Source organism: Eretmochelys imbricata, chromosome 5, assembly GCF_965152235.1.
Source record: "Eretmochelys imbricata isolate rEreImb1 chromosome 5, rEreImb1.hap1, whole genome shotgun sequence".
In the NCBI taxonomy this organism is placed as follows: domain Eukaryota; kingdom Metazoa; phylum Chordata; order Testudines; family Cheloniidae; genus Eretmochelys; species Eretmochelys imbricata.
Window position 1 is genome coordinate 63,318,200 of NC_135576.1, and position 22,664 is coordinate 63,340,863.

Below are 22,664 nucleotides of genomic sequence, written 5' to 3' on the forward strand. Positions count from 1 at the left end.
TGTTAAAAGAAGATGCATAGTCTTGTTGCAAAAGCACAGAAATAGAAGTCATACCCCTCACACATGTGAGGTTTAACTCTTTATGTTTGTTAAGTGTTCTGAAATATTTGGATGGAAGGTGCTGGAGAAGTGTGAGGCATTAGGATATGGCCAAAACACTCTAGTGAACTTGTTTTGTCAATGTTTTCAATAGTAAGTTCTACTTAGGAGATTTATTGACAGTTGTAAACATTCCAGATAGATAAGGATGACATTTCAATTTTAATACTAAATTTCCTTGGTTTTAAGCCCTGAAATCTTGGCTTTTACTGTAATGGTTTTTATCATAATTATTAATAGCAAGAAGCAAAATATAAATAATTGAAAAAGACATAGCAAATTCCATAACTGAAAATACACAGTAGCCTACCTCTGATCCTTCCGCGTTAAAATGATCCAGTGCTTGCTTCCTCAATTCCCCTTTTATTGAGCCATCTAGTCTCTAGAAAGATTGAACGCTCCAGTTAAAATGCAAGTCTATATAAAGGTTAGTCCTTACAATGTACACTAATTACAGTAAATTTGAATTCTGAATTGACAAAAGTACAGCCATAAAAAAAATACAGTAACTTGAAATCTCACCCCCCACCTCAAGTTCCCCCTAAACCCAGCCAGGCAGTTTCAAAATAAGTTTTAGGCTATATTACTAGTCTTAGTCTTCTGTTCATAAGTTCAGTCTTCAAGAAGGGTATACAACACTGCTGATTAATTTTTCTTAAGAAAAAACTGTACAGATCATTTGGCAAGGCATTGTCTGCTAAATAAAGGTGACATTAAGACATTAAATGCTAAAAGAGAATGTAGACTCTTTAGACCAGTACAAGAACAAGAATAAACTCTTACCTGAAAGGGGAATTGACGATACTTCAAATATTCTGCTAGGATGTCCAGCATCCTCACCATCTGAGAGAAAATAAGAACTCTGTTGCCACGCTCCCTTAGGCGAATCAGTAGCTTGTCAAGAAGGATTAGTTTCCCGCTGCTACGGATTAAATGCTGCAGGAATAATAAAAATCTTTACTAATTTATGTGGATTCATTTTGTAATATTCTGTGATCAGAAGAGTACTTTTTTTTATTATATTGTAGTCAGTGTACTGTGTGCATGAATCAAAAGTTGAATCATTAATGAACAAAATAATCAGGATATTATATTCAATTCTACCCCAGTATAACAGAAGAACAGTATGAATTTAGCCTGCCTAAAGCAGGCAAATGTGTGCAGTGAGAGCCATGGTTGTTAGGCAGTTGATGAGAGCTTTCACATCATACATATACTTGTAACTTCTTGATACTTTAAACATTTAATCTAAAATGACTCCTCATTCCCAAAAATATAATTTGCTGGGCTGTCCTAGTCAGTAGCAGCAGTCAGAAGAATGTTCATGCCATTTTAACAGAAAACTTCACCGGAACTTCCAACTAAGGAACTCATTCACCTCGGTATACTATACATAAGGCCCCTTTAATTTTTTTTTTAAAAAAAAACTGGTTTTCACCAAAAAATCCCCATGTTTTACAAAGGCTATTCTTCTTTAAAAAACAATTTTCACCTGAATTTTGGACCGCTCAAGTGCATGAAAATATTGATTATGTTAAGAAAACCCAATATTACACGTTAGGTAGATGTGTGTATGTTAATATTAACTTAAGTGTAAATGTGAGGTTGTCTGTAAGGCAGCATAGTGTCAGATACACATATATACACACAAATGGGGTGTGTGTGTACATATGTCAATGCTTGAGTCCTAAAGAAAAGTAGTGCTGGAATTCTCTGGACTTGTCTCCTCACTAAGGAAGGAGAGATGCAGCGCTGATAATCTGATCCGTCCTGACCTCGGGGGTACAAAGATTCCTCTCTTTTCAGGAAGAAGCATGTACAGTAATATAGTATTATGCAGCTAAATACACTTAATTAAACAAACAACCACAGCATTAACCTTTTTTTCCTTTCAATACTGTTATTTTTCTCTATTTGTTGCTTTTTTCTTGCCTTCCCATCCCCCAATATTAAGCCCACTATTTATCCAGAAAACTGGGAAAGCAACATTTGGCACCAATTTTTGCCAGTTTTTAATTTTTTGTAATAAATACTGATATTTTTCCTGGGAGATTTTAAACAAAACAAAAACTGAAAACAAAAGATCTTGACTATACAGAGTTACCTTTGTAACTAAATACAGTTGCTATACAAATATGTTACTACCCTAGGTGATGTTCAGGTAGTGGGGAGGTTATCTGGATATTTTATACCAGGAACATCACTATGGTATCTGAGTGCCTTAAAGGCAAAACAGAAGTAAAACAATGTAATGCCTTAAAAGTGAAACAATATCATTGGGAAACTGGAAACAATATAAAAGTGAGTGGCTTAAAAGTAAAACAATATAGTATTTTTCCTCTTACACTTTCTCTTTCCCCTCTCTCCTCACATCCAATCCTTTCCTTCCCTCTACAAAAAAATTTAAAAAATTGCACTATAATTAGTTGGATTTGTTTAATTTTTAGTTTTCTAGCCTGAAGGAATGTTGGGTATTGCAGAGTTCCTGCAAAAAGTGTGTTGTCCCCTAGGTACAGCAGCACATTGAGTTAACCACCATTCTCTTCTGTACATAGTAAACATGCATTCATTAGAAATTAATATTTATATAGTGCAATAGGTGCATGGCACTTTACACATTGGTATGATTAACTAAGGTCTTAATCCTGTAAAAATTTTCATACATGCTTAACTGTAAGCATATGAGCAGCTTCACTGAAATCAATGGGACTACTCAGCTGCAAACACTTAAGCACAAGTACAAGTGTTTGTATCATCAGGGCACAAGAAATATCCTAAGGTAAAATTAAGATGGAAATTACACATCATTTACAGTTTTTCACTAATGCTAACTCATTATCTTATTAAACTGGAGCAGGGAAGCTATCACTTTGAATATGCATCTATTAAAATGATGAATGAAGAAGTATTTCTGACAAATATGGCCCATGATTTATGTATGATTTACACTCAATATGCCTAATTTTAAGATAACTATCTTTCAGCCTTCTTAAGAACTACTTTAAAATGCAGATTGGGTTGAAATCATGGGCTGTCACTGCAAAATTCAGTACTTCTGCAAAAAATATTTAAAATGAGAAAAGATCCAATGAATAATTTTTCCTCTCTGATCTTCAGAAACATACAAAAAAGGCCCACACTACTGTCACTACAGTACACCCTTACTATAACGCCCTTCACAATAGCAAACCTTGGGCTATAGCGAACCGGGTCCATGGGTCCCACCTCAAGCCCCAGGGTTGCTCTGTGGGACTGAGAACTCCTCTGGCTCTGGGACTGCAAGCATGGGGGTGACAGCTCCTCCGGCCCCGGGGCTGCGGCAGAAAATTCCTCCGGACTCATGGCAGAGTGCTCCTGAGGTCCTGCAGCCAGAGGAGCTATCTGTCTCAGAGACAGCCTGTCAGCTCCGCTGTGCGGCTTGAGGTGTCGGCCACAACCCTCATCCGCACGGTAGGACACTTTCCCTTTAATGAACCCCTGGCTAGAACAACCAAATGGCTTGGATCCACAGGGATTCGTTATAGCAAGGGTGTACTGTATTAATTGTTTAGAATGCTATATTTGTCATCAGTTATTCTATAGTCTCCTTGGCTACAAATTCGCATAGGTTTATACTTATACAGCATTAGAAAGCAATCATTACAGAGGCATCTTGGCCTTTTAATTTGTTCTATTTCAGATTGATTTAAAATCTGTCAAGTTTTGCTTTGGTTCAAAATACAGTCCCAAATTCTCAACCCAGTAGACTACTTCCTTTTTAATTTAATCAAATCAGCTCTATTTTTATTCAGAAATAAAGGATGGATCACACTAGTAACTACGACACAAAATCTATTCAATACATATCTATAATACAGAATGCACATCAGAAATTCAGGTCTTCACTTTACACAGTATACTTCAATAAGACAGTTGATAAATGCTGTATAAACCACTTGCATGCATATTTCAGAAATAAAACTAAGAGAATAATTTCATTAAAAAAGAAGTGTTTTTTACCTGTAAGGCCTCTTGTTTATTATAGAATTCATTATCATCTGGTGGTTTAATGAGGTAGCAATGGTTACAACACTTCTTGAGTTCCATCATGATGTTCAAAAAGCCTGAGGTACTGCCCTTTGAACCTTTACTCAGGGCTTTGTAATTCCTGGTTAAAATCCACCTATGATATAGAATATGTAGTGTAATTCTTAACCAGATTTTTTTTGGGGGGTGGAGAGAAGGAGCAAAGAGGAGACGAAAGGTGGCAGGCAGCTATTAAAATATGCAGTAACTGCAGGAAAAGAATGAAGCTCCAAACATAAAACTCACAAGTATCCCATATAAGACAAGCTGATTGAAAGGAATTAAATTAATATGAATTACACTAAAACAAATCTTAAAAGCAGAGAGCATATACTAAAGGTGAAATCCAGGATCCATTCAAGTCAATGACAAAAATCACATAGGCTTGAATTAGGCCAGGATTTTACCGAAGCAATTTTTACAAGTCTTTATTACAAGCTGAAAAATATCTGTTTAGCAATTAGCATCATGCAAAGACTCAATAAAATATGACAATCACACTTATATAGGAGGTGGATGTGTTTGTTTTTTTGTTGGTTTTTTTTGGCTATTTCAAGGTAGCCCACTTACTTGTAATATTGCTTCTGCAATGCACTCATCTCCATTCTCAGAATCTGTTCAACCTTGGCAGGTAGAGATTTTTCTACATCTTTCTTAACCCTCCGTAACAGAAATGGCTCAAGTTCTCTGTGAAGACTTGCATAGCCAAATTCTCTCCCTTTGCCATGCTCCTCTTCAAAATCTTCCCAGGAAGAAAACCTTAAGGTAATATAAAAGATTTTAGTGGTATCAAGTTTTTCTATTCCTCAGCAGTGTTTGAAAAATGAAGCATTGATGCACTGTGGATGACCTGAAAGGAATGTGGACTAGAAAGTCAATATATGGAGAAAAGAAAATGACTAGCCATTAACCAAACTAAGAGCAGATTGGAGCAAAATTCAGATCATCATCCACGTGTGGCGCAGGGCGCATGCCTCTCATTTGGGGAGGCTAGCCCGAGCGCTGAAAGCTACCCTGAAGAAGCGGAGTGCAGATGCCCAAGGCATCCATGCTCTGAAAGGCAGGGGTCGGCGGCTGCACCTCAGGGGAGGCTTAGCCTCCCCCGGCCTATTATACCCACCACCTATGATATCCACCAATAAAAAGATGTCAACTTTTCAACATTTGTTTTAATCCTGAATTAGGATGAAAAACTGAAATTTCAAAAATTTTTGTGGAAAGGGAATTCTGATCAGAAAACACAAACATTTCTTTTTGACATATTTGATCAAGAAATGAAACATTTTGATATTCTGGAAACTAAAATGTTTCATTTTGGTTTATTGAACTGACCGAAAATGCTTCATTTTGAGTTAGTTCAATAAATAAACTACATTTGCTCATAGTGGTACACTGCCTCATAGGAACTGTCATACGAGAGCCTGGTGCTCCTAGCTTCCCCTATGGGTCAGGTTCCCTGGCCCACACTATATTTCCTGTACTTCATCCAGTCACATTTCTCCCATAATGCACCATGTAGCTCAGAGGCAAATCCACACTGCATTATGGGAGACGTAAATCCTCTGAGGAGCCCAGCCCATAGTTAAGAATGGGGGTCAGAACTACAACTCCTATTAAGCAATGCACTAAAAGGGAAATGCAGTTTCGTTTGGGTTCAGATCAGTTCAACAAAACATTGATTAATCCAATTTGGGTTAAGATGACCAAAAATGAAATATTTCATTTAGATTTTTCCAGAAGAAAATCATAATTTTTCAGCAAAACTGAATTTTTCACGGAAGAAAAGTCTGAGTTTGCAGAAACTGCATTTTCCAGGAGAAAACCATTTCAATGAAAAACTCCCAACCAGCTCTGAGAGAAATGCAAATATATTAACAGCACAGTGAAAACCAAATTACTGTTCATTTTTTCATTACTGTTCATTGCATTTTTATGTAAACGTAGTTTTGGGGGCGGGTTTTAGCTAATGATTTTCAATAGCGTTTAGTTTAGTGCAATGGGCCATACAGCATCACTGGTTCTGAATCAATACGGACTTCTTTATAGGAACCAATGACATTGTATTTCCCATTGTATTTTATGGGCAAAAATATGTGACAGAGAGGCATTTGCTATGCAAACATAAATGACATTAACTGATAACCTTATTAGCTGTCTCAAAGACAATGATTGAAAGGATGTTGAGAATTAACTGTACAGAGACTATCCTCCAAAACAAGGTGAGGCATACTGTCAGGGTTGTAACCCATATAAAGGCATTTAGTTTTCAGTACCAATCCATTTATTTTAATGGTTTTCTAAAGCAGAAAAGTTTTAAACTATTTGTCAGACGTGGCATGAAAAATAAGTGCATCTGCTACATGTTTAAATATTATATGATATTTTAAAGTATTTTTCACTGTGAAATTTTCTGTTTAAGAATACTATAACTATGTTAACAAGAGTATGAAAGATCTTATTTACTTTTCTGGCATGATGAAGTGCAGCAAAGACCAGAGCTCTTTGAGGGAGTTTTGCAGAGGAGTTCCAGTGATAAGAAGACGATGGTTTGACTTAAAGTCTATTAGTGTCTTGTATAGAAGGGAATCATCATTTTTTAAACGATGAGCTTCGTCCACTCCTATAAATGCCCAATTTAGACCACCAAGGAAAGACTTAAAAAAAGAAAAGAAAATTATGTAAAAGAAGCATTTGATAGTTAGAATCATGAAGGCCATATACTATTATTTTTCTACAATAAATAAATAAATTAAATAAAATTCAAACCTTAAAAAACTGACTACTAGTTCTGCCAGTCCCTTTTCACACGCCAAACACGAAGCAGAGTAACCAGTAACTGGATATAATGTTCGTTAACAAACCTTTAAATTAATGTTATATGGACACCAGTGTGTTTTAATATTGAACTATGTCTTTTAAGTTGGCTGGGATCAACTGCAGAAAGAGTTCTTCATTGTTAAAATATTATAGTTAGCTGAAGTGTGAGCTATACCAACAAAAACTCAGGCCTCAACACTTCATTAGCTTCCATTAGCTTTCCTCTGGATCCACTAGCTCAGACCTTCAATTAGCTTTCCTCTGGTTCTGAAAGAATTCACAGGACTGCTACCTATCACATATGAGGCAGTACAAAGTACATTACAAAAAGAAATAACTATGGTCCTTCTTCCCAGAATATATAAAACAGAAATGAGGGGAGAGAACACAGCACTTGCTGCTAGAAATAGAGAGAATAAGAAGAGAAAAAACTGTCAGTCAACCACAAAATAATTGTGGCATGATGCTCTGATATGCTTTTGTGATGTTTGTATTGATAATTAAGGTATAAAACAGTTTTTTTGTTTAAAGCTCAACTCTGAAGTTCTAAGTGCTCTGAAGTCCACAAGGTTAACTGGAGTGTCTTCAAACTGATATATGAAAACACTGCATTACTGTTCATCATCATCATCACACATTGACCAAACACGGCACCATATACTGTAATTCAATTGCAGGATCTGTGGTTCCCTGATGTCACTCCTCAAGGTTCAATATCAAAATTGAAAGAGCAGCAGCAGGTAGCAGCAGCATAAGTAGCTGGAGAAACAAATCAATGTCTCTCAGAAATTTGAAGAACAACAATCTAAACTGCTATAGAAAATCTATCATATTTATAAAACAAAGTGTGCACATTTCCAGGAGCCAAAATAAATGTAATGGCAAGTACAACTCTATATGTTGTGGTACAGAATAAATGATGATCTCTATTAATGGAAAATAAAAATAATTCAAAATTATGACTTACCTTATCCTTTAGCAAAATTTCATAAGTTGTCAAAAGAATATTAAATTTTAACCGTTTGGTCTGTGGATGCATCCATTCGTGAGTTCTTATCTACAAAGAAAGATTGTAAATTTGTGAGAAATTTAAGATAGAAAGTTGGGATGGTCATTTTCAACCTGATTAACTTTAAATGCTACAGAAGTATGAATGTTAAATAATATACAATAATCTGACTTTTTTTTTCTATTTTGTGCTTGTTTAACATAATCACTAACAGGAAAGAATTAGACTTACAAGTAGGGTAATATATATTTGATAAACACTCAAAAGTAACTTGCTAGATATAGGGGCAATGTCATAAAGTGATCAAAGAAAACCAGGAAGGTAATTTGCTCCTCTAAAATGAGAAGGCGCATTTGAAGGAGGAAGGTGAAGAAAGAGTTACTCAACTATTTTCCATTTTGAAGTATATGCCACCTTGGTCTACAAAAACATTTGAGATACATTAGCAATTTATTCCAAAATAATAACCTAGACAAGCTTTAATATCATTTCTGACCATCAAATGATTTTATTTCTCAAATAAACATTCAGTAATCAACTCATAAAATCTGTTCACTGAAATGATACAAATCTATTGTAGTATTTTAAATTAATTTTAAAAGTTATTGTATGTTCATGGTGCATCATTAATCTGTGTCCTAAAGCAAGTTTGTAGCTAAACAATACTTGGCTACTTCATTGTTACTTTAGTAAAATAAGAACTGTTTAAAGCCTCCTTAACTGCAAAGGAGAAAAAGTAACAGGCGATACGTGGACCGTGCTTACTTATAGAATATTCCACGAATTTTTGGGAAGCTAACATGAAAAATTAAAGGTTTTTGATTTTTAAACTTCCATTCTGAAAGAAATTCACAACTCAGAACATTACATCCAGAGGTTGAACTGGAAGAGAAGAAGAAAAAAAAAAAAATGGTACTCTTCCAAATTCTGGCCACAAATGAAGCTCAGCAATTCTGCGGCTCTACTCACATCAGATCTTATGTAACTGTTGTGACCAGCAATGAAATAGTCAACTATGACATTTAGTTAACAATCCCTTGATGAGAATAGGGGCAGTTAGCACTTTTTAAAGTTATTGTTTTATGCTTCTCTGCACACCCGGACAGATGTCACTGTATTACTTTACATTCTGTTCACAATTTTAAATTTTATCTTCTCAACCACAAGGGAAAGAGAAAATTTATTTTTAAATGGAAGCTTACATTTTTAAACAAGCTCCCTGAGTGTAGTAAGCAGAGACTAAGAAGGAAATAAAAGAGCATATATAAGTAATTATTTTACACCAAAATCTAAACTTTTAAATTTTCATATTAAATATTGTATTTCAGGCAAATACACGTTTTCTAATTTTTAACCAAACACACAAAAGATGAATAAGAGGCAAATGTTTGAAAGAACCCTTTTTAGCACTGTGTTTTTCATTACTGTTCAAATGTACTCACCATGTTTCTGCTATTGATGTCTCCTAAATAAACCACAGCGTTCATCTGAGGAGCCCACGTCTGAATTTCTCTTTGCCAAGATGTCAAAGTAGAAAGTGGCACTACCAGCAAGAAAGGCCCATACAACTGATGTTCATGAAACAGGTAGTTCAGAAAAGAAATAGTTTGTATTGTTTTACCCAAACCCATTTCATCTGCAAGAATACAACTGTTCCCTCTGCAAAATGAAAGAAATATAAAAAAATTTATATATCATACTGCTAATCACCAGGATAAAAATTACATTCCTTTAAGCATTTGTGAACAGAAGTTCATAGATGTTTTGCAAGATTTTTCAAATTTATATCCTATGAGGAAATTTAATTAGCTCACAGATTATGAGGACTATTGCTTATAACTGTATATTCAGCAATAAAACAAAGAATGTTTTCATACTACCAATTCAGAAAAAAATGTTTACAAACTTTTTTGTAATGGTGGTTCCTTGAGATGGATTGCACATGTCCATTCCACTGCAGGTGTCGATGTGCTCCAGTGCACAGTTGTCAGAATTTTCCCCTTAGTGGCACCCATCAGGGCAGCACAAGTGCCCTCTGCTGCCTCATGCACAGGCATAAAGGACGGAGCCACCCAAAACTGCCCTCAGCTCTCTCCTACCGAAAGACTCAGATAGAGATGGGAAGGAGGGCGGATCATGGAATGGACATGTGCAACACACCTTTAAGAACAACAGTTATGGAAAAGATAGTAACCATTTTTAGTTCGAGTGACTGCACACGTCCATTCCACTGTAGGTGACTCACAAGCAGGCTCAACTGGAGATGATTTCAGAGTCTATTTGAACAGGGACTGGAGCCCACTCATCCAAAAAGCATACCTAGATTACTGAAGGATAGAGTAGTGAGAGGCAAATGTGTGACATGATGAACAGGTTACCACTTTGCAAATATCTAATATGGGCATATCAGCCAGAAAAGCCACAGAGGTTGCTTGGGACCTAGTCGAATGAACCAACACACTATCTGACAGCTTCACATTAGCCAACTGGTAACACAGTCGAATACAGCCAAAATCCTTGGTGTGGACATAGGAATGCCCTTCATTCTGTCCGCAAATGTAATGAATAATAGGGAGAAAGACCCGAGAGGTTTAGTCTGTCCCAGATAAAATGCTAAAGCTCTTCTATCATCCAGACAGAGCGCATAGTCTCTCCTCCCCTTTACTACTTACTATCAGTTTTCATATTAACCCAGCAATACTCTTACCGACCTTTCAGAAAGAATGTCCCTACAGAAATAGTCTGTCCAAACCCTTTAAAAATCTTTCAGCCATCAGGTTGGAAAAGAAAACGGTTACCCAGAGATGGGTGAAGTGCCAAGATAGATGCTATGTGTACTCTAACTGACTAATCACTAATCATTGATGTTTCAGGGACTGAAAGTAGTCCAGTGTGTGCTGAATAGAAGCAAGAACAGGTGGAAACCCTTTTCAGTCTGGAACAGGAGGAAAAGCTCTTCCATTTAGCCAGGTAAGTAATTCTAGCAGATGGTTCCTACTATTCAGCAGCATATTCTGAAATTTTCTAGAGCAGGACTCCTGCCTAAGTTAAACATGAAACCTCCCTGCTGTCAGGTGAAGGGCCTGAAGACTGGGGTGGAAGAGGCAACCACAATTCTGTGAAATCAAATATGCATGGTGTGGGAGTAACAGTGGGGGACTAATTGAGAGGCTTAAGAGCTGTGAAAGCCACACAGCGGCAACCAGTGTAAAATGGGCCTCATCCTGCTTGATCTGGGCAGAAGATGGATTGGGGGTGGAGGAAAACATACAAAAGATCCTCTGACCATGACAGTAAAAAAGCATCCACTAACAAACCTGGACTATGGGCCTCTCAGGAGCAAAACTAATATATTCTGTTGTCTTTTGTTGCAAGCAGATCCACTGGGGATCTCCCAGAGCAGGAAAATTACCCTTGCTATATCTGGGCAAAGGAACAACTCGTGGTAATTGACAAACAACCTGTGCACTCTATTCTGAGCCCCCCCAGGAGGCAGGTCACCTTCAGAATTGCTGATGCAGAAGTCCCAGAGTAGGATTGCTTCCTCACAGTGTAAAGAGGACCACCTCCGCTCCCCATCATATTGGCAGTCAACACTAACACGTTCCTTCTGCTGATGTGAGGAAGGAACAACATGCAAGCTAAGTGGATATCTCAAAACTCCCTGATGTTTATGTCTAGACTGAGATCTGGGATAGACCAAAGACCTTGCATCTGCAGGGGTCCCAAGTGAGCCCTTCACCCCAAGTTCGAGGCATCCATGCCTAATGTGGCACTGTATGGAATATGGGTGACCATTTATAATATTATTGATATCAATATTACAAAATCACAATGAATCTTATATAATATAAGCATGTAAGGTATCAGTGGAAAGGTTATGATTTGTTAAATATGATAAGCTCATTTATATGTACCGTCTTTGTTTTGTGAGTTATACATATGTGTAGTATATTTGTATCTCAAACTTGTGCTGTGTATCTGGGCGACATCCCCAGACAGATTGGCATCAGCATTATCCAGCCTGCTTGATGGCCCATCAAGGACAACCAGCAGTACAATGAACCCATTGAGAGAAGCCAAGGGCTAGCCTATGAGTCAGCAGGACATATAGGAACATGCTTATGGATAGGGGACTCTATGTACTCTTCAGTGCCCATGTGCTGTGAGCGAGCTTATGTTTGGGGCAAAGGATGTACAAGTCACACGGCAAAGGATATAAAAATGCAGCTACATCATCTCCATTTTGTCTTCAATCTTGCATCTCACCTTTGGAGTAGCTTCTCTACAAACTGAAGCTTTGAACAAAGGACTGATGGACCCATCCAAGCTTTGGGTTCCAGACTTCATAAGCCAGAAAACTCACCAATTCTGCTAAGATGCTGATATATAGACTCGGAAATCATATCTATGTACCTCATTGCTTTGGCCATTTAACAACTTTCTTCTCGTTCTTTTTTTTTATAATAAACCTTTAGTATTAGATACTAAAGGACTGACTGGTAGATTGGTATGATCCAAACTAGTATTGCTCTGGTAATGTGGCTGGCCCTTTGGGGATCAGAAGAACATTTTATATAGTGAATAGAGTTTTAAGTAACTTCTCACTATAATGGACCTATTTGCTGATTGGGAGCCAGAGACTGCCTACGGCCAGGAGCTGCCTACGGTAAGCGCCTCCCTGGTAAGCTGCCTATGGTAAGCGCCCCCTCGAGCTCCCTCCATCACCAGCCTGGAGCTCCCTTCTGCACCCAAACTCCCTCCCAGAAAGAAACTAATACAACAGATGTTCTAAGGTAAGAAGTAGGCTATTTTGAATTAACTTAACTATATTCTACATGTTTTAAGACTGAAATGTAACCACAGAATGGCTTTATGTTAATTGAAAGGCAAGTTTAGTGTAGCGTTAATAACCTCAAAGCCATAATTGTGATCATTTTGTTTTAAAATTAGGAAAAAGACTTGTATACAGGGGCCACACAAAATCTAATAGCCCCAGGTCTGCAAGAGAGTTAATCCAACCCTGACTGTAGAGGCTGCTGCATCCTCCTGCAGAGCTGTTCTGGCAACCAATTTGTCTTCCTTGATCAAAGTCTGTAACATCCTGTTTCGCATCATCTGGGCGCTTGTCCTGGAACTTTGGAACTGTATCTCACAGGATGAAATCGTAGTGCCCTAGAAAACTTGCCGGTTTGCAATATGAAGCTGTAATCCACCTGCAGAATAAAACTTCTTCCCAAATAAGTCCAGCTTTTTGGCCTCTTCATTTTTCGGGGTTGATGCCTGATGACCTTATCACTCTCTCTCATTGGCTGTCAACACTACAAGTGAGCCCAGAGGGCAATGACAACAGAGGTGCTTGACCCCCTGACAATGGACACAGCATCTGCTCTCCAGTCTTTTTGTAGTCAGTGACAAGGAAGCTGGGGTCTGCCAAAGAACTTTGGTAGGCTCCAAAACAGCATAGGAAAGATATTCTAGCTGAGGTCGCAGATGCCAAAATGTCCAAAGAACTTTGGTAGGCTCTAAAACAGCATAGGACAGATATTCTAGCTGAGGTCGCAGATGCCAAAATGAGATTTTTCCTGAATCTCCTCACGGAGAATGTCCAGGGCCACAGACATCCTCCTCACCAATTCCTGATGAGTCTTAAAATCATCAGGAGGCAGAGAGATAGGTTCTACCACAATTGCCTCATCAGGAGATAGAGGAAAAGGATGACAACAATACCAGGGACTGGTCCAGTTTCCACTGCTCTCGTGGATACTCGTGAGAGGTATCCTGAATGTGCTTAGTGCCAGGCTTAGTACCAACACTAGGATATTTGTGGCATGGATGTTCCTGATTGCCTGTAGATGGAGCCAGCTGAGATGGATGTGGGGACACATTCGATTTGAGGGGAATCCCCATTGGTTCCAAAATGGCCCCTGGTATGGCCCCGATCCCCAAGTGTATTTGGCTCAAGGGTCGTTTCGGTAAGCTCCTAGCTGAAATTGAGGCTGAAACCAGGGAAAACAGGTGGTATTCTCTTGATGGTGAGACTGGCTAGGGACACACAGAATTTCACTGCAGAGCCTGATGAAGAAAAATACTCTTCTTGAGACCATGGTGGGCTTGTATAGTTCGGTACCGGAGAGGACGGTTCAGACCCGGGGAGATCACCTCGATTTCCCTAGACAGTACCATCTTGATTAGTACCCTGATGGCCAAATCAGTTGGATCTGCCCAGTGCAGAGGCTGCTAATTCCAGTATCTTGGGCACCGGTGCCAGGCAAGACTCCTGAATTGCCAGTGACAGCAGCACCAAGAGGTTCAACAATGCTCTTACAGCCTCAAATGCCTCAGGAGTAGATGGTTCTGGGAAAGTACTCTCCAGTACTGGGGAGTAAGGTGATCCCAATAATGGTGCTTTGAGAGCCAGTCTCAACAGGCCCATACTGGGCTCTGGAGTCAATGAACTTTCCTGCTTAGAGTCCTTAGCACCCTCCCGAGTCCTTAGATGACCTCAACCTCTTTGCTTCCTTCCAAGATCCTGGTATCAAGTCCAATTTACAGTGCCTCTTCCTTGATAACAGCAACACCGATCTACCGCTCTGTGCTGGTAATGCTGAAAATGCACTACTGGTGCTGAGCAACGACAGTATCTGGATTGAGGTAGATGGTTGTGGTAGAGGACATAGTGCCGATTCCAGCAGCAGATTTCAGTCTAGTTGCCCTGTCCTTTTTGGAGCGGGGCTTAAAGCCCTTACAATCAGCACATCTGTCACTCAAATGAGTCTCCCCCAAGTGCTTAAGGCAGCTGGGATAAGGATCACTCTTAGGTATTGCCTTACCACAGGAGTGGCAAAGCTTGAAACCCAGAGAGCACGACATATCTCCTGTACCTTGGCCGGTATCCACACAGGGTGCCAGATCCACACACAAACACAATTTAAAAAAATATATATATATTTACTTACTACTCTATTAAACTATATTAATAATACAGGACTACAACAGGTACTATTTACGTGCTTGACTAGAGACTTGCAGAAGGAAAAGGAGCTCTAACAACCAACATGGGCAGCGGGAAGGAACTGAGGGGGGTCAGGGACAGCTCAGCCCTTTATGCCTGAACATGGTGCACGAGACCTCAGAGGGGAAAACTCTCTGACAGCGTGCATTGGAACACAGACACCTACAGTGGAATGGACATGTGCAATCATTCAAAGAAGAATCTTAATTACTATCATTACTGCAGTTTGAAAATCCTTCATTAATCAAATGGTAAAAAGGGACCCAAGATAAATGTTGTTCTATATAAAGCTACTAAATAGTTCCTGTGCATGAATTTTAAAAATAAACTTCAATGTGTGATATTTGAGGGTAACGTAGTTTATTTTGTATTTCACCTACAAACACCAGAGGGAAAAAGGAAAACCAAAGAAGTCTTGCCTGTACAAATCAACTACGTGCTAAACTTGTGTATTTGCAGGTGAAAGCAATCCCTCTCAAATCTTTACTGTACAATTTACTACTCCAATGACAAAATAATCCATTCTGCTAAGGTTTTATGAATTTCTACCATTTACAAGTACTAGAAAAGCATCAGACTTTCAGAACGTACTTACTTGCACCAGGAGTGAGCGAGCCAGTTTAGTCCATTTAACTGATAGTCTCTTAACTCTAAACCTTCATGGCCACCAATATATGATGGTTGCTTCTTCAGTGCAACAAACCTTGGCCTCTGTTTTAAAACCTATCAAAGTGATATTGAACATTAGCCCTACTACTGAATGTTTTAAGATTCTAAATATAATTTTACTGAAGATGCAGGAGAAAATGGAAAATAATTTAAATTATGTTTATATACATTACTATATTAACTTCTAAAAGTTAACATAATTTCACTTTTGAGTGAAAATAATCACAATGGGGACATTTGTCTGCTTAGAACTAATAAGACCACTGACTCAAGTTATATACCTTAACAGTCATTACTAAACTAAACAATTTTAATATTTCATTCTGTGATCTGAAAAACTTTATAATGTATACCATCCCTAATCCAGGAACAAAACAGCCAGCTACAAATATTTTTATTGTCTCAATTCTCAGACGTCTATGAAAATTATCTTAAATCTCACTTACCTTGCAGTCCTTAAAAGGAGTTGTCTTGGATTGATTTCTGCTAAAATACTCATCGATGCATGACTGAAATTTTTTGGCAATGAGAGCACCATCTTCCCAGCTGCACTCTGAGTAAGGGAGACCCTGCCACTTGCAATAATAATCTGGATAACCTGCTGCTGACTTCTGATTTGAATGAGCTGTAGAATACATTTGAGATACTTCATCAATAATTTTGATTTTAATGAGACATTTATTTCATTTTTGTGACACAATAAGTGACAAAGTGCTCAAAATTAAAGAACCCATGATTAACCTCCATCCTAATTTATATCCATATTATTTTAGTTTGAAAGTAAAATAATTAAGAATTCTAATAAATTTATTATCCACAAATATATAATTTGGAGAATTGGGTCTGAATTCAACAAGATGAAATTCAATAAAGACAAGTGCAAAGTACTTCACTTAGTAATTAAAAATCAAATGCACAATTGCAAGATGGGGAATAACTGGCTAGATAGTACTACTGACTAGGGTCTGGGGGTTTAGTGGATCACAAATTGAATATGAGTCAACAATGCAGTGCAGCAGCAAAAAAGGCTAATATTCTGGGGTGTATTAACAGGTGTGTCATATTAAGACATGGGAGGTAATTGTCCCAGTCTACTCGACACCGGTGTGGCCTCAGCTTGAGTATGGTTTCCAATTCTGGGTTCCACATTTTAGGAAAGATGGGGACAAACTGGAAAGAGTAACGAGGAGAGCAACAAAAATGATAAAAGGTTTAGAAAGTTTAGACTCATGAGGAAAGGTCAAAACAGCTGGGCATACTCAGTCTTGAGAAAAAAAGACTGAGGGGAGACCTGATAAGTCTTCGAGTATGTTACAGGCCGTTACAAAAAGAACAGCGATCAGTTGTTCTCCATGTCCACTGAAGGTCAGATAAGTAGTAATGGGCTTAATCTAACTCAAGGGAGATTTAGGTTAGATATTAGGAAAAACGCATTAACTACAAGGGTAATTAAGCTCTAGAATAGGCTTCCAAGGGGGGCTGTGGAATCTCCACCATACAGGTTGGACAAACACCTGGGATGGTCTAGGTTTACTTAGTCCTGCCGCAGCACAGGGGGCTGGACTTGACTTCTTGAGGTCCCTTCAAGCCCTACATTTTTAAGAATCTATAAAAATAGAAGCAATGACAGTATTTTATCCTTATTGTTATTTCCAGTCTCCAATTTGTCACTTACCAATTATTCTCTCCACTATTTGATATTGTTTATGAAGATCATCTGTAAGTTCTTGCTGACAGTTATAATATTCCACATCTTCTGGAGAAGCATTTTTCAGCCTGGAATGGAAATTATGAAAATAGTAATTACATTGTTTCATTCTAAAACTAAAACAATTTGACAGTCCAAAAGCTTTCAGTGTAAGCACCAAAGGAAAGTTAGAGGGAAAGCTTCTTTGAGAAAGGAACTAAAGGATATCTCAGTGGAGAAAAAACATCTGCTACAAAAAATTCCTTATCTGAATTAGGTGCCCTCCTGACTGGAAGCTGAGAAAAAACTACTGAGAAACTGTACTAGTGTCAGCTACACCTGATAAAAAATAATTAATATAAGTATAATACAGAATGTCCACTCCCAACAGTTAAAGTATTTTATTTTGTAGGACACTTTTTTCACTTAATGAGAACAACACTTGAAGGGGGTTAAATCTAGGGAAATCCATCTCAAGCATTCCTAACAGTAATGGACAAGAACCACCACTTTTCATATAGGACACTGAATAACCCACTGGAAACCAGCGTCAAAAGAAGGCAGTAGAAGGTAAAGATTTTCTCCAAATATTTCGTTCAGGACTTCTAACAACATTGATAAGAGAGTGCTTGTTGATCCAGACAATGGGCAGAAAAATGAGACAGTAGAACTGGAAAGCCTAGCAAAGTGAATAGAATTAAAACTTCTAAGAAAAAGTAGTAAGTATCACTGTGGAGAATGTAATGAACAGTTCTGTTAAAGTACAATGGTCAAGAAAAGCAAATGGTAGGCCATTTGAGTAAACAGTAAGCAATGCATACTGTTTATTGTGTAAATATTTTATTTATACTATGCATATTATAAACATTTAAGAAAAATAACTTCCAAACAGCTTAGTTATTTATTAAAGGCATGATCCTGCAAGATGCCACATATCATCATTCACTCATGAGTAATGAAGTTGAGGATGCTGTACACCTTGCAGGACCTTAAAATGTCGAGGCGGTTTTAACAATAAAAAGATTATGTATTATCTTCTTGCTGAACACACACTATGGAAATATATTCTCATACGGAGATCAATCCCCTTACAATACTACATAAGCACAAATGCTGGTAAAAAAAAAAATCTGTATTATGAAAGATGACTATCGATAACATTCACCATCGTTTTGTTTCCTGATCCTTTTTCTTGTAGTTGTCCAGTTTCTTCATTCCTTTAACATTCTGCTGCTTCAAGGTTTCTTCAGTCTCCCATGTGTTATGGATATGAGACCAGCCTTTCCATTTAATTAGATACTGTGTTTCTCCCGGCTCCTTCGATTTATCAAACCCTGCATTTGGATCACCGTCTGCCTCAACTGCATAGATGGTGGTTGTAGCACCAGTGGCTGAAAGGAAATCACAAGAGAAGTTTTAATAGAGCATAAGTACCGGTGAATCACCTAACAATGAATTTGATATTAATATAATTCAATTGGTAATTTTTTATAATATGAGCATTTATCAACACATGATCAACTAGTTCTGTAGTTCTCTTCCACCTAGTGTTACTTGCGTAATTCTGCTGCAGAAGTATATGCCAGTCAATAAATAGTCTCAAAGACTTGATTTAATAATAAGACAATGTAACCAATAAAACTGAGCATCTAAATTAACTGAAGGTGAAAGGAGAGTGGATGAAAGAAGGGGTAGACAGCCACCTTACAAATATCTAAAATAAACTGATAGACGAGAACTGACAAGCTTGTCATGACATCTCATGACAGAGAACATCAATCCCAGCACTCAACGGACTTTTTTATGGAACATTAGCTGCTAAGAGGGAGCAATCATCATAACTAACCTATTGCAGGCTACCAAAATTCCAGCAACACCACATTCCTAGATATTCTGATGATCCAGGAAGAGGTGACAAGGTCAAATTCTGCCAATGCCCACTTGTCTACCGTGACTCTGCAGTGTACGACTACAATGCAATCATAGATGTGACTAGTTGAGATAGGAACACCCATGCTAGCGCTAATTTAGCAAACAAGGCTAAAAGTTGCAGTGAAGATGTGATGATGGTGGCTTCAGCATGGGCTGTACATGTTAGCACAGGACCTGGGTACATACTTGCATTGATCACACAACCATTTGCATAAAACTTGCTTTGAGAAATGCAAACCACATTGTAATCATCCACCATCTGAATCTCCACCAATATAGCGTCAGTGAGGTCAGAAATAGGTGGCATGATAATCCTACTGCCACCAATACCATCCCCCTAGTTACTGATAAATGTCCTATTTAGCAGACTTTCTGCATTCTTCTGAAAAGGGGTTAAGTTTGTAGGAAGCTACTTAGTTGTGCATACAGTGTAGCACACAATATGAAGCTCATTTGCATGGCACTGAACTAGCTTCCCCTTAAACTCCTTCCACAGCAGCTGTCCTCTCATTCTCTTCCATTACTTGACCATGGAAGCTTCCCTATAAAGTATTCAATGAGGCTTATTTAAAAGGGCACTGTCAGTTTTAAAACACTTTCTGTCTGAAGCTTTTAACCTAGCATTGTTACAAATTAACACCTAAAGCTACCTATAACTGAAAGAGAACAGAAAATTCCACTTGTTTACTCTTTTCATTTGTCATGCTGTGCATAGTTAATTTCATGGTTTCACCTCTATAGTCAGTCTGTTTCCCCTTCTGTTTGGTGGTTTCTCTCATACCAATAGGGGGTGATAAACATTTAAAAAAATCAAAAAGTGTTATTGTTAAACAACAAACATTGACAATGGGACTCATGGATATGTTTAATACCTGAAACTACATTTAACTTTTTTGTTAGCTTGTTTTAAGTTGATGAGATTTCATGTTGTTGATGTCGTTTTAAAGCCTTGGAGTAATGGGATAATGATGATGATAATGACATGGAGAAAAAATCAGGAACAGAATGTCTTTTGGTGAGAGCTGTCAGACCTTGTCTACACTGGTATTTTACTCACTGAGGTGAAATTTAGACTCCACTGAAGTCAATGGAAATTCTGCCATTGGCTTCAATAGGCAAGAATTTCACCTCTAATGTAGGCATAATTTTCACCAATGCAGCAAAATTTGCACCAAGGTAAGATGGACCAATGCAGCTACACTGGTAGATGACATTCCCGAGAAGACAAAGCCCTACTTTCTGGAATACCAGAAGCAATAAAAGTTTCATCGCTTGGGATATCAAGGCCAGGTCTACACAAACATTTGTTGGCATAGCTACGTTGCCCAGGGTGCAATGAGGTGCAATTTGCAACCAAGATAGCTGTGCTGGCGAAAGCCACTAGGTCAGTAATACACAGTTATACAATAACACAGTTATACAATCAAAATTGCATTTATTTAGCTTGGAAATAGTGGGGCAGGAGGACTGGAATAAGCAATGCTTGCAAAAGCAGAGTGCCAGCAAAGCACTTCTAGCATAGACTTGGCCAAAACCAAGACTGTACAAAGCTCTAAAGAATACACTCTAAGATGGCCAACCTGGGGCTCTGGTGCCACTTGCAGCTCTTCAGAAGTTAATATGTGGCTCCTTGTATAAGCAGCGACTCCAGAGCTGGAGCTACAGGTGCCAAACTTTCCAGTGTGCCAAGGGGTGCTCACTGTTCAACCCCTGGCTCTTGACACAGGCCCTGCCCCTACTCCACCCTTCCCGCCTCCTCCCCTGAGCCTTCTATGCCCTTGCTCCTCCTCCCCCGCCCCCAGCCTCCTGCATGCCACGAAACAGCTGATCAGGAGATGCGGGGAGGGAGGAGAAGGTGCTGATCAATGGGGCTGCAGGTGGGCGGGAGGTGCTGAGAGCGGGGGGTGGAGCTGATGGGGGGCTGCTGACGTATTACTGTGGCTCTTTGGCAATGTACACTGGTAAATTCTGGATCCTTCTCAGACTCAGGTCAGCCACCTTTTCCTTAGAGTATCACAGCTGGCTCCACAGAGAGGATAACATGCCCTAAAATGGACCTTTTCTAATTTAGTTCTGTTATTTCCAAACACACTTGATAAGCAAAGTAGTCAGTTGTTTCTGTTAAAGTGAACTATCAGCAGTGATTAGCAATGGAACTGTATCAACATTTGTCTCTCTGATATGAATGGGGCAGTTTAAACCTCTACAAACATAGTTTCACAAAATCACAGAAATGTAGGGCTGGAAGGGACCCAGAAGTCATCAAGTCCATCCTCCTGTGCGGTGGCAGGACCAAGTAAACCTCGACCATCCCTGACAAGTGTTTGTCCAACCTGTTTTTAAAACCTCCAATGATGGGGGTTCCACAACCCCACTTGGAAGCCTATTCCAGGGCTTAATTACCGTGGCAGTTACTAGGTTTTTCCTAATATCTAACCTAAATCCCCTTGCTGCAGATTAAGCCCATTACCACTTGTCCTACCTTCAGTGGACACGGAGAACACCTGATCCTCATCCTCTTTATAACAGCCTGTAACGTATTTGAAGATTTATCAGGTCCCCCCTCAGTCTTCTTTTCTCAAGGCTAAACATGGCCACTTTTTTTTTTTAACCTTTCCTCATAGGTCAGGTTTTCTACACCTTTTATCATTTTTGTTGTTCTCCTCTAGACTCTTCCCCATTTGCCCCCATCATTCCTAAAGTGTGGAACCCAGAACTGGAAACGGTCCATAAGCTGAGGCCTCCCTAGTGCCGACTAGAGTAAGACTATTACCTCCCATGTCTTACGTAAGATACTCCTGTTAATATACTCCAGAATATCAGCTTTTTTTTTTTTGCAGCTGCATCGCATTGTTGACTCATATTCAATTTGTGATCCACTAACGTCTCTAGATCACTGTCAACAACCATTTAGCCAGTTAGTCCCCATTTTGTAGTTGTGCATGTGATTTTTCTGCCCTAAGTAAAGTACTTTGCACTTGTCTTTATTGAATTTCATCTGGTTGAATTCAGACCAATTCTTCCCATTTGTCAAAGTCATTTTGAGTTATAATCCTGTCCTCCAAAGTGCTTACAACCCCTTCCAGCTTGCTGTCACCTGCAAATTTTATAAAGATAGTCTCCACTCCATTATCCAAGTCATTAATTAAAAAACATGGAAGAGTACCAGTACCAGGACTGACCCCTGCAGGACCCAACCAGACACACCCTCCCCGTTAGACAATGAACCATTGATAACTACTCTGAATATAGTCATTAAACCAGTTGTGCATCCACACTCATAGTAATTTCATCTAGATCACATTTCCCTAGTTTAAATATGAGAATGTCCTGTGGGACTGTGTCAAAAAGCCTTACCAAAAGGCTTCAGG

The 22,664-nt window shown here is 38.7% G+C and overlaps 1 protein-coding gene across 2 annotated transcripts in view; it reads right to left on the reverse strand.

Moving 5' to 3' along the window:
• The window catches only part of CHD1 (chromodomain helicase DNA binding protein 1), an 83,927-nt gene that overhangs the window by 24,638 nt on the left and 36,625 nt on the right, over positions 1-22,664 (reverse strand). For both annotated transcript variants that reach the window (XM_077817244.1, XM_077817243.1), the window contains 11 exons: positions 18,527-18,752; positions 17,350-17,450; positions 16,121-16,299; positions 15,601-15,728; positions 9,433-9,649; positions 7,949-8,038; positions 6,628-6,818; positions 4,735-4,923; positions 4,099-4,261; positions 883-1,035; positions 410-481 (listed from right to left, as the gene is read on the reverse strand). In XM_077817244.1, the coding sequence (XP_077673370.1) occupies positions 410-481; positions 883-1,035; positions 4,099-4,261; positions 4,735-4,923; positions 6,628-6,818; positions 7,949-8,038; positions 9,433-9,649; positions 15,601-15,728; positions 16,121-16,299; positions 17,350-17,450; positions 18,527-18,752 (1,709 nt within the window). The remainder of the gene's footprint in view (positions 1-409; positions 482-882; positions 1,036-4,098; positions 4,262-4,734; positions 4,924-6,627; positions 6,819-7,948; positions 8,039-9,432; positions 9,650-15,600; positions 15,729-16,120; positions 16,300-17,349; positions 17,451-18,526; positions 18,753-22,664) is intronic.